General features: G+C 38.7%; 1 protein-coding gene across 3 annotated transcripts in view; it reads left to right on the plus strand.

Annotated features, from left to right (window-relative positions):
• The window catches only part of USP25 (ubiquitin specific peptidase 25), a 134,593-nt gene that overhangs the window by 32,932 nt on the left and 89,211 nt on the right, over positions 1–12,450 (plus strand). For all 3 annotated transcript variants that reach the window (XM_032763897.2, XM_032763895.2, XM_032763896.2), the window contains exons 3-4: positions 722–866; positions 11,611–11,734. In XM_032763897.2, coding sequence (XP_032619788.1) covers positions 722–866; positions 11,611–11,734 — 269 coding nt within the window. The remainder of the gene's footprint in view (positions 1–721; positions 867–11,610; positions 11,735–12,450) is intronic.

The raw sequence follows: 12,450 nt of genomic DNA on the forward strand, positions 1-12,450 counted from the left end.
AGAGGCACAGCAGGAGGATAAACCTCCACACTTTTCTTTCCCATTAAAACTAAATAAAATTTCCCTCCCCTCAAGCTTACTTTTCAATCCATTATACAAAAATACACACACAATCTTTTCCCTCCTTCCCCAAGAAAAAAACCAAAAGATGAAAGAAGGGGGGGACGAGGGAGGGGCTATATTTTTAACATCTGTATGTGTATGTCGGTTACTCCTGGTTAAATTTAGACTAGAGGAAATGTCAACAACTGAATACCCGAAGCCTTAAAAATAAAAGGCCAGATCCTCAGGTAACATAATTTGGCTTAGTTCTGTTGAAGTCGATCAAGCTGTGCCAAATTACAGTAGATGAGAGTGCCACCTGAAATTTATAATTTACAGTGCTTTTTTAACTAATTTCTCTTATGGTGGGTACAACTTTAATGAAAAGTAATTAAACAAGAAACCTGTTGACTGCTCTGTCTTATAATTGGAAGTAGACATTATGCCCACAACATTATTTGATTAGAAAGTAGCCAAGTATATAAGATAAAAGTTTGAAGAATTAAAATGGTTTTATGTTGTGGCTTTCTAACCAGAATTTAACATGGAAAAAATGAAGTGCAGTTGGTTGTATGAGAGTTGAAGTTGATCATGACAAACTCATTCTGACCTACCATTTAAATTAAAAAAAAAACAAAAAAACAAAAAACTTTTTATATTTTTCTGTTGACATTTAAAGGACAGCAATGGGAACTTGGAATTAGCGGTGACTTTCCTTACTGCAAAGAATGCCAAGGTTCCTCAGCAGGAGGAAGCAACTTACTATCAAACAGCACTTCCTGGCAATGACAGATATATCAGTGTGGGAAGCCAGGCAGACACAAGTAGGTATTTCTTTCTCTATATAAATTATTTTTAAAGCAAAGAAACTAAGAACTTGGCTGTAAGAGATTTACCATCAATTCTGCTTGTAAATTCCCTAACTTCACATTTCCTAGGTTTCAGTTGCTTGTTTCTTTCAGCATAAATTTTACTTTCTTCAGCTACCTCTCCATTTTTTTTACCATGTTCAGTTTTGCTATTAGTTAGAAATTGAACTGTACCTACAACATATTTTTGCCCATTGTGGGGTTCCTGGTTGGGGCATGCCAGTTCAAGGAGGGTGAGTAGCTTTAAAGAGAGGCAAAAGTCCACCAACATAGGAGTACTTCAAACCTGAATAAAAATAAATACTAAAACCATAAATACAATGTTATAGAAGTAACATTGCCACATATGCATTTTAAGGACCCTATATTGATAGTCAGTGGTGTCAACGAGCTAAACTGATAACAGCAGGTGTTAAGCATGCTTTCTGCCTCTCAGGATTAACTCCCAAGTTTAAGAAGTTGGCAGTTGTCCCATGAAAAAGATAAACCATTAAAAATGGTTAAGATTTTTTCTTATGGGAGGCATTATTTTCTGATTATTCCTTTGTGTTGATTTTTTTCTTATGTTAAGAGTGTACAGTATTTTTTCAGTCCTGGAGAGTACACTCATCTTGCCCCCATATAAATGCTATATATTCACATGTTTCGCATTTGTTACCTAAAGTAGAAATTATTCTCAAAAGAGATAAGAGAAATAATGTGGAAGAAACAGAGTGTATTGAAGGGTGTGTACAAAGGATTTGAGTTCTGTAGTAACTTCTGAGTTTTCTGTTAATATTTGTGTGTTTCTAATCTCTTTTAAACACAAACCTAACATTGAATTTTTAAAATTCTTTGCACCAGACCCCTAAGCGGTGCAAATCTGGATACCTTAACTGAAGTCAATTCTGCTTTAAAAGAGCATGGGGTCTTGCTCTTATGTTACCACCACCTCCTGAAATAAAAACTAAGTGAAGACATTTTGTTCAGGGTTAGGGTTTCATATTATTTTAAGCAGACATTATCCATTATAAAATCTAGTTTTGCCTCCAACTCCAGTATTTGAAAGAGTAGATTTGTATCATTTTAAAGCTTATTTATGCTTTGGAATAGTTGAGCTAGTTCAGGTTTTCAGCAGTACAGCACAGAAAAATGTTAACCCTCTGTGTTTCTGGTCTACCTTCATAAAATTTATCAGGTACATTATGGAAAATTAGAATTTCCCAAGAATAAATTTAAAATTATAACATTGTGTAACTGTCACGGAGTGTGGGGGGAGACAAGGCCCTGCACCTCTAGCTTCTGCGATTCACCATGACTCTCAGCCAGCCATTAAAACAGAAGGTTTATTTAGATGACGGGAACACAGTCCAAGACAGGTCTTGCAGGTACAGACAACAGGACCCCCTCAGTTATGTCCATCAGGTTGGGGGGCAGGGAGGCCAGAGCCCCGTTGGGAGGCCAGAGCTCATCTGGGCTCCCCTCCATTTTCCCAGCAGCTCCAAACTGAAACTCCCTTCAGCCATCTCACCCAGCCTCCCCCTGGCTCCTCCCCCACCCTTTGTCCATTTCCCCTGGGCAGAGGTGTCACCTGGCTCTAACCCCCTCCCTGAGTTCTCATGTTATATGCTCAGGTATCCTTCCTCAAGGCAAGTCTCCCATCCCCAATGCAGACAGTCCCAGCAAAACTTCCCTGCAGCCTTCCCAGGCCAACACTCCCCACTCAGCATTCAAAGAACACATCAAGAACATTCCCACTTTGTCACAGTAACTAAAGTAATTTAGGTCTGGGTAAAGTCAGAAAAGGTTCTGTACCAAAATGGTGTATACTTAACGTATCAGCTTCCTCTGTGGATCCAGAATCACATCTGCATACTTTTCTGAGATACAGGAGTTTGCTACTGCAATATTTACAACTATTATTCCAGAGCAGGTACAGATAAGGGATAACCAGTTGGATTCTGTTGTTGCTCGTGTTTCATTAACTACTCTGTTGATGGAAAAAAGTCCAGTTGCAGAGTCACATTCTGCCCTCATTTATACCCCATGTAATCTTACTGGAGACAAGAGGGTTGTATAGGATGTAACAGAGGGTATAATCTGGCCCACAGAGTGCACAAAATAGAGCACATCATGACTTTGAAATCCATGCTTAATTTGCAGCACTGGTAATTAGAAAAAATAAATCTTTATGGCTCTGAAACTGATTTTCTTCAATATTTAATCAAGAAGGTAGCAACCATTGTGGAGTAATAACACTGACATTTTGGAAACTGACATCCCTTATGTTATCTGCTGCTGACTGTTCAAGTTCATTGGCATCAAAGCTAGAGAGCCCTTAATTCCTTGCAGGCTAGCTTTAGGTCACAGAATTCATGTATTTTGGAGTCTCATCCTAGTTTATTTCTATACATGAGAAAACCACTAAACTTTGTTTGTCTCTGATGAAGAGAAATTCCTGACCAGGATAGCAGAACTTCTGCATATCAGAAGAGAGGAGACTTTGCACAACTTTGAGAAACTTTAAGCTACACTATTCTCTGCTCAATCCATTCTCTGCTGCTAAGTACCTTTATCACATCTAGTACATTTGTTCACAATTTCTTTATAAATAGAGAAAGCTCAAAATAAATCACCAGGACAGTCTGTTGCAATCAGAGTATGACGGGGGAGAGAGAATAGGACAGTGGTTGATTTGAGAGGAGAATGGAAGTAAACGTGGGTTAAGACGAAATATGAAACCACAGTAACATGATTATTTTAACCTTCATCATTCCCTTCAGTGAAGAGGGATGTTGGTGCCATTGATGACAATGTTTTGACATTTAAATTTGTTGAACCCCATTAAATAATTATACCTTGGTGGGGTATCTCAAGATAAACTAATCACATCATGCCCTACTATTTAATCACCCACATTCATTTGAAATTTAAGATGTCATGAGTCATCTACATGCAGAGTGCTATAGTTTCTTAGCCATCCAGACTGGGGATAAGAGGTCAACAGATAAATACTGGAAACTCAGTCCCTTACCAGGGGAAAAAAAAAAATCTGTTTGTTGTGGCTTTTGAGCGTATGCCAAGCAAAAAGGCATAGTTGGCTTATTCTTGAGGTTATTGGCTTAACTGGCTCTATACTATTGAAAGATGCTTACTTAATAAAGAATAAAATACCTGGTTGAGCCACCAAATACATTATCCAACATGGAAGGAAGTGTTAGGAAACTGAAGTTCCTCAAAAGTAGTAGGCTTTCTGCCCAGACCCTGTTTATAGCAAATTACTGGCTTGTCAGCAGTTGGAAAAGCTATTAATTGAATGTTCAATTAAGATTTAAAAAACATGACTAATTAATGAAAATAAAGAACCTTTCCACTCCTACTTTCAACAGTGCTTTATATTTTATAAATTTGGTTTACTACTTATCAGAAATTAATTCAGTATTAAACACAAAGGCCACATTATCACAAAAGCCTTAATACACTGGTGCATGCCAAACTTTGCATGTCTCAACACCTGCATGTACAGTTTTCTAGCACCAACAGCTGCATATACAGTTGATTTGATCAACTGTGTGTGTAAGTGGTAGTTGTCAGTTTGTGTGTATGCAAATTGAAAACTTGTTACATGTTGGGGTTGTTGCAATATACCTATACAAAAATTCTAATCTAGAGTTTTTGTTGTATCATGTGGATCCCAGGCACAAAAGAGACCTTGAAGTTATTTTGCAAAAAGACCACTGCGCCTATAGCAATGCAAAAAACTAGAGAAGTACAGTAGTGTTTAATAATGCGGTGCCAGTATAGGGCACTTGAAGCACTTCCTGCCTGAAGTTCAGTGATTTTAGTAGAGTGATTTAAAACAACTCACCTCAATTTATTTTTTTCTGGGGATGATAGAACTGTTATATTGTTAAACATAGTATTTATTTTCTCCTTTTTATTTGAGAAACTTAAAGAATCCAGGATTTAGGGGAGGACGCAGCAGCGAAAGGGGGAGAAATTCATTTAAGAAAAATACTGTCTTTGGGTCAAACTTCAGCCAAGCCTTGCAGAAATAACCACACGCCCCTCTGTTCTAAAGTACAGGAATTTCTCTCCCTCATACCGCTAAAATTGTATCAAATTCTAAGTCCTGAAATATTTAATATATAGAAGAATAATTTCTATGTAACTCTTAAACTCCTCTGGCAGAGACAGTCTTATGAGCGTAAAAGTCCCTTGCACATCTGTGGAGCTATATTAACTAGAGAGTCACAGGTTTTGTTGCTTTTGTAGGCTGAGCTTGTTGCACACGCTTAGGGCTCCTTGCATTCCTCTCTTTCCCCATAAACTCCTTGTGCACCAAACTCTTCTCCCTCTCTATTTCAGGGACCCCCTGCAACACTACTGCTTTTGTTGTCATGCCAAAGGCTGTATGTCCCTTGATTCCTCCCTATGGCACATGCCACGGGCTCTGTGTGCCCCATCCAATACCATTGCTGCCATTCTCTCCCTAGGGTGGGCTCAGTGTTCACCCACATTTACCCCTGTCCCTCCACCATTTTTACTTATTTTCTTTCGTTTGGAAGATGAGTCATTCTGGATGTCAAAATTTAAACTATATTGGGATTGATGGGCTGGACTGAGGTGAGGATTGGTGTTTGTGGTTGCCATCATTTGGTTCTTCGATCTGTAGACAACAGGAAAGCTGTTGGTGCTGAGTCTGCAAACTGGATCCCAGACGCTCCGCATTCACCCATTTCCCTCTTCTGGTTTTTTGATTTTCATCAAAATCAATAGGGTTCTGCCCATTGGTGCTCACAGCATTGCCCGGAATTGGTTGGATGCCACATTCAAAAGGTGACACTTTAAGAACAAAGAAATTCCATGAAGTTTGAGTCTAGGACCGTGGTGAGCAAGCTATGGCCTGGGGGCAGCATCCGGTCCTCCAGACGTTTTAATCCAGCCCTCGAGCTCCTGCTGGGGAGCACGGTTGGGGGCTTGCCCTAGTCTGTGTGGCTCCTGGAAGCAGTGGTGTTCCCCCCCTTCCCCACTCCCCCAGTTCCTACGTGTAGGGGCAGCCAGGGAGCTCTGCATGTTGGCCAGGCACTGCCCCTGGAGCTCCCATTTGCCGGGAACTGTGGCCAATGGGAGCTACAGGGGTGGTGCCTGCAGATGGGGCAGCACACAGAGCTTCCTGGTTGCACCTCTGCATAGGAGCCAGATGGGAGAGGGACCTGCTGCTGCTGCTTGAGGTAGATGCTGCTTGGAGCCTGCACCCCTGACCCCTTCCCTTGCCCCTGCCCTTGAACCCCTCTATTCCAGCCTGGAGCACCTCCCTGCATCCCCAGCTCACACCCCCTCCCACACCTCAACCCCCAATTTCATGAGCATTCATGGCCTGCCATACAATTTCCATACCCAGATATGGCCCTTGGGCCAAACAGTTTGCTCACCCTGCTCTAGGATCTCACTTTGCTTAGACAGTAATAAATAAATTTTTATGTAATCTTAACTCTTCAATCTCAATATGGCAATAGTCTGAAAATCTTGGCCTTCCCATACTCATCAGCTTTTCATTCAACAGACCAGAATCTTCATTTTCCTTCTCCTGCACCAGCAGTTGTGTGACCATGGTTGTTCACTGCATGCTCCCAGATTCAGTTGCCACTCACTGTCTGTGTCTCCTGGTGAGTGTCATAGCCTGCTCGCTCTTCCAGGTTCCTCCCACTTGCTCTTTCCTTTTAGTGCCATTGATTTCACTAGAGTAAAACCTTTTGACATGAAGAACTCAAATAGTGCAATAATTGTCTCTTAAAAACACTACTCCGTTACACTAGATATGTGAATAGTTTATTTTAAATAATCTGATGGGAACTTTCTGAGTAAGCAAACTTGAGTATATGAGTTGGAAAAAAAATGGACCATATATTGACATACTTGAAATGTTTTAATTTATTAACCCCATTTGTGACAATACACAATGCATAGGGAGGATTTCAAACATTTGACCTTATGCACCACAAATACATACTGCTGCATAGATTAAAAAACAAAACAAAAAACCAACTACTATCAAATGCAAGAGCCAGTTCCAATAGTAGTTCCACTATTCATCTGTGTATACTAATTGTTTGTGAGTAAAGGTCGCTAGTGTACCCAGCTAAACCTTTTGAAGATCATGTCACCTTTTTTCCTATTCAAAATTAAGCTTTCTGAACAGCAGATATAGCATGATGTTTCAATGCTATTGGCATAACTCTGAGGAGCTGCTTTGCTTATTAACAAAATTAAGAGGTCGTTGTTGTTTCGTCCCACAATAATCATATTTGGCTGCAAAGTTTGAGGATAAATTCTGTGCCTCTTACAGGATCATTTGTAAGGGCTTGGTCCAAAGGTGACTTAATTATGGTGTATAAATACCTTCATGGGGAGAAAACACTGTGTCCTTTAATCTAGCAGAGAAAGATATTACAAGAACCAATGGCTGGAATTTAAAGCCAGACAAATGGAAATCAGAAATAAAACATATTTTTCACAGTGAGGGTGAATAACTACTGGAACAAACTACCAAGGGAAGTGTTGGATTCTTTCTCTTGAAATGTTCAGATCGAGACTGGATGTCATTCTGGAAGATGTGCTTTAGTCAAACACAAGTTAGTAGGGCCAAATCTGAAGTAACTGTGTGAAATTCTACATATGGCCTATGTTATAGGGGTCAGACCAGATGATCTAATGGTCTCTTCTGCTTTAAAATCTATGAATCAGTAGTTATCCAGACACAAGTCTCACTAAAGGTATTTCAATTCAGAACCTTTAGCTCCAAAATCTAAATTCCTAGTTAATCAGTCAAAGGATAAGCTTTAAAAATGAGTAAGTTCATCATGCTCCAGTAGAAGTCGCTATTCAATAACCACAAGTCACTGGTTCAGTGTTGCAGCAGTATGTAAACTCATAAATCAAAGAAACGTCATAAATCAGATGAACAGTCAGCCAAAGTAATCAATGAATATGCAAAATTCAAATTTAGGCCCTTTCATTTTCAAGGTATTGCACTGAAAGACTTCAGTGCACTTAAGAGTTAACTAGCTACAAAATATTAATCAGAATTTAAAAAACAAACACTGTTTGAGTTTTTCTTGGGAGGACACTATGTATGCTTGGAGAATCAGGAATTAGTATATAGAGAACAATCGAAGTACATTAGAAAAGGAAGTTTAGGTAACATCAGTTTTCAGCTATAGGTTATCCCCTGTTCAGTGCCACAAATTAATTACAGTGAATGTGTATATGATGAAAGGGATAAGTAATAGGTAGTAACTGTTTGGGGAAAAATGCTTATGAACACATGAGAAGTGAAGTACAATTTATAAAAGAAAATCATATAGCACCTGAGCTAAAGCCTTTTGAAACCAATTGGAGCGTTTCTGTTGACATCAGTGGGCTTGGAATCAGGCATCATATACACTAAAACTGTTTGGTGATGTGTAATTATATGTCATCTTCAAAAATACTGTTCACTAGCAAAATTTTTAGAAACAAAGTGCAGATGGGGAATCTCCTTTTTGTTTTAATACTATATGATCAACTTCTGTTCTTAGTACACCAATTAACAGTACATTTTTATGATGTTCTTAGCATTTAGGCTAATAGTACATGTTAGTAAACATTTAAAATATTAAAAATGTGTTTGTCCATTAACCAGAAAAAGGAAAAAAAATACTATTTTGGCAAAGTGTCAGTTGACTTTGACCTTGAAATATTTTGGCAGCGTTTGCTTTTTTAGCAATGGGATCTTATGTCTGGGCTCATGCGGGGTAGTTTGCAGTAGATAAAACTACTGTGTGTTTTGTTTTGGATGCTATTTGTGTGTGTGTTTGTAAAGAAAATGAGATTTCCAAGTTTTTTTATTTTTCACTTAAATATTGACTCTTCCTTTTAATTTTTGTATAAGATGTGGATAACTCAAAGATTTCTTATCAACCCCAATGAAAAGGGAATGGCTGCAGAAGCCTCCACCTCTTCAAAGAAGTGACTGACGTAATCCTAGATTCACCTAATTAATGAGGATGCCCATTTATTCCAACCTGCTTTCCCCCAAACTAACCTTTCACCATCATGGATCACTTGATGATAACTTGTCTGTTCATTCCCTTTGGGGCACCTGCCATTGGCCACTGTCAGAGGACAGGATACTGAACTTGTTGGACTTTGGTCTGACCCAGTATGGCCGTTCTTATGTTCGTCCTTTATTAGTTGTGATCACTACCAGCACTCTGCAACTGGAAATATAGGAAACTTCCAGTGAGACTGCAGGATTGCTAAGTGACTACCAGCAAATGGTTGGGAAATGCGTAATGACAGATAATTATAAATTGTGGAGCTGTAACTCATTAAATGGTTTTGGCGATGACAGAAACTGAAATTTTGTTACGTTTTAAATTTTTTTGAATAACAAGTGGATCAGAGCCCTAAATCAATATGCTGCCCACTGGATAACACTCCCAACTGCTTCACTGCCTCTTTTTTCTGCAATTGTTGTTAATGTATTTTTTTAATCTGCCATCAGTGAAGTGTTCATTCTCCAGCTCTGAATGGCCAAGTCTCTCAGTTTGCAGGTGTGGTGCCATATTTGTAAATTTTCCAGTTTTTTGTCTGAATTGTCATGTCCAGAATACTAAAATCCATAATGCATCAGGTGTTACACTCAGCTAATAAGGAAGCTATCATTTCATAATGGATTTAGCCCCCTCTGGAGTGAGATCTGCAAGCCTGAGACTCTAAATGTTCTTTTAAAAAAATAAAAAATCAATTCAGGAACTGTTTCCAAGCATCACACAGATACTTAAAGTAAAATGAGTTACTTTGCTGTTGTTCTTGCTATTGTTTATTACTAAGATGCTATAGATGTGTATATTGCTTTACAGGTAAGAAGACATGGTTGCTGCCCCTAAGGGCTCAAAATCTAAATTAAATTGAATTTCAGCCAAATAACAGAGACCCTAGTGGAAGCTGGTGAGAAGGAATGAAGTGGGAGAAGGGCCAGTGCTATGCCTAATTTCTGAAGATATGAGAAAAGAACTGTTGTTTCTTAGCTGCAGCTTCTATTTGCGATTGGTGTGTAGCTATGGAAATGATTGTAACATTTCACTGAGTGTATTATTTTGATTCAACAGAAAGTATCCACAGCTACATAAGACTGGGAAAATAGTGGATACTGACTCCACCGCAAGCTAATCTATCAGGGAAGGCTAAAATGAGAAGTTCTTGGGAATGAGTTACAAAGGCTAGGCAGTGAAAGGGGACATGTAAACAAATTGCCTCACCTCCTTTCTTCTATAGCTCCCAAGTTTGTAGCTCTCTATTCTGTCACCTGCCTCCCATCTGCTTTTAACATAGGTTTTAGGCTGGAGTTACCCTTGGCATAGCTGCTTTGTTTGAGTTTGCTCTGGCCCTTAAGAACAGGAAAAGTGAAAATGGCACTGCAGACTCTGGGTTTCACATCATATAGGTTCACGTGAGGGTCATCTTTGTACAGCATAATTCCTTCCCTCCCGCTGACTAGCAAAGTGGGATTTTCAGCCATGGAAAGTCTGATATATTCAGTCTCCTGTCCTCCTAGCAGTCTTGCACAGCTGGCCGTCATTCCCATTAGCCTGACTGCTCTGGGAAGAGTTTCTCTGCTTGACTGGAATGCATAATTTAGTAGTGGGAGGCTGCTAGAGAGAATATACGTCCTCTCCTGAGTAAAGAAGAGTTTCTACTGCTACATGCAGTAGGTTGGGAAGTTTACATAAGTTATGTTTGCTGGCAGCTGATAATTTTTTTTTTTTTTTTCCTTTTTGTGGTGACTGCGATTGTAGGGAAAGTAAGAAATAGGCCCCTTACATTTTTACTCATTTGATTAAAAAAAAAAAAAAAAAAGAAAAAAAAGGCTGAATGGATTGCCGGAGTGGGGATTCTTATTTTGAACATCAATCTCTGATCATTTTTCTTGGATGTTTTTGGTTATTGAATGTTGTGCTGGTTGCTTCCACTATTCAGACTGAAGGAAATTCAACATGTTGTTTAGTTTCAAACTAAAAAAGTGTGAGAGGGAGGAGGGAAGGGAAGATTTAGCCTAATAATGTGCTGACTCCTTGCTTAGGTCTTAATCCTGCAAATGCCTATGTATGTAATTACCTTACCTACATCACTAATCTCATTGACTCTGTGTGTATACAGTACACACACAAGCATTAGCAGGATTGTGCTTTTGTCTGTGTTTTGGGGACATTCAGCATGCATTGCTCTATATGAGATAAGTGACTATTCTCTTTGAAGATATCCTTTAAGAAAAATCTATTTTCATCAAATGTAATTTGGGAAAAAGCCTTGATAAAGACAGTTACACCACTGAACTTAAAAGCAGTAGTAGAGAAGGGACTTTGCAGGAAGCTATTGATGGAGACCACTTGGGAAACAGGAAGATTTTGGGAAAATGCTCTTTGTAGAGCATTAGTTACAAAGGAGCAAGTGTTGTGTTTTTCTTTTTCTTCCTTATTTTAATTATCAGGTAGGAGAGGGAGTAGGTAGTGAAGACATTAAGATTAGTGGTGGAAAGCAAACCAAAAGAAGTGAATTTTGAGGAGGAATTTGAATCTGTTTTAGCAGTCCATGCTGGTTTTGTGTCCTCTACCGTAAGATTTATTTTTCATTCTGTTTCACTTTTAATTTTGAAAAAGATAGTTTTGCTTTTCAGATGTGATTGATCTCACTGGAGATGATAAAGATGATCTTCAGAGGGCAATTGCCTTGAGTTTGGAGGAATCAAACAGGGCATTCAGGGAGACTGGAATAACAGATGAGGAACAAGCCATTAGCAGGTAAACAAACAACTTACATAAAGCAGAAATAAAATTTTAAGACTCAGAGATTGGCCTGTGTTTTTTTCCCCCCCTCTCATCTTATAAAGAAGAACTTTTTAATTTTTATCTGTTGTGCTGCTGATACATCTGGCTTCAGGAGTGTTGCTCTACTGCACTGTATGCCTTCTGTTGAAAAACCAGCCCTCTATTTTTAAGGTAGAAATTAATGGTATATTGCATGGCTGCACATTTGCTTAAATACCTAGGACCAGTTTGGAAGCAGAGACCTTTGATCAATTTTTTCTAAAATCAGACCTAAAATTGAAAGACATTTCTATGGTGTATTTGGAAAAGAGTTCAAAAGCAAAATATGATTACGAAGCTAACCACTTCTTTGTATGCTTGCAATGTTCATTATTACGGTAACGCTTTCTTACTTCTGTGGCAGGAAAGTATAATATCGTTAGTGTTCTTAAATTTTAGCAGAAACAAGAGCTACCGCGTTACAGGTGGCAACATGGTTTTCTGTTACAAAACTTGTTTCTGTTTCAGAGGGTCAGAATTCTGAAAAACATTCACATTTTGAACTGAAATTTTCTAGACTTGGTTTTGCCTAAGGTGGAGGGGTGGGATGAGGGTGCGTTTATTTTTGCTAAAAAAGTTAAAAAAAATAAAATAAAATAGGAAAATATATTGTGACCTCTTTTGTGAACAGGAGTAGAGCTGAAATGAAA

This window comes from Chelonoidis abingdonii, chromosome 1 (genome assembly GCF_003597395.2).
Source record: "Chelonoidis abingdonii isolate Lonesome George chromosome 1, CheloAbing_2.0, whole genome shotgun sequence".
Taxonomy (NCBI): domain Eukaryota; kingdom Metazoa; phylum Chordata; order Testudines; family Testudinidae; genus Chelonoidis; species Chelonoidis abingdonii.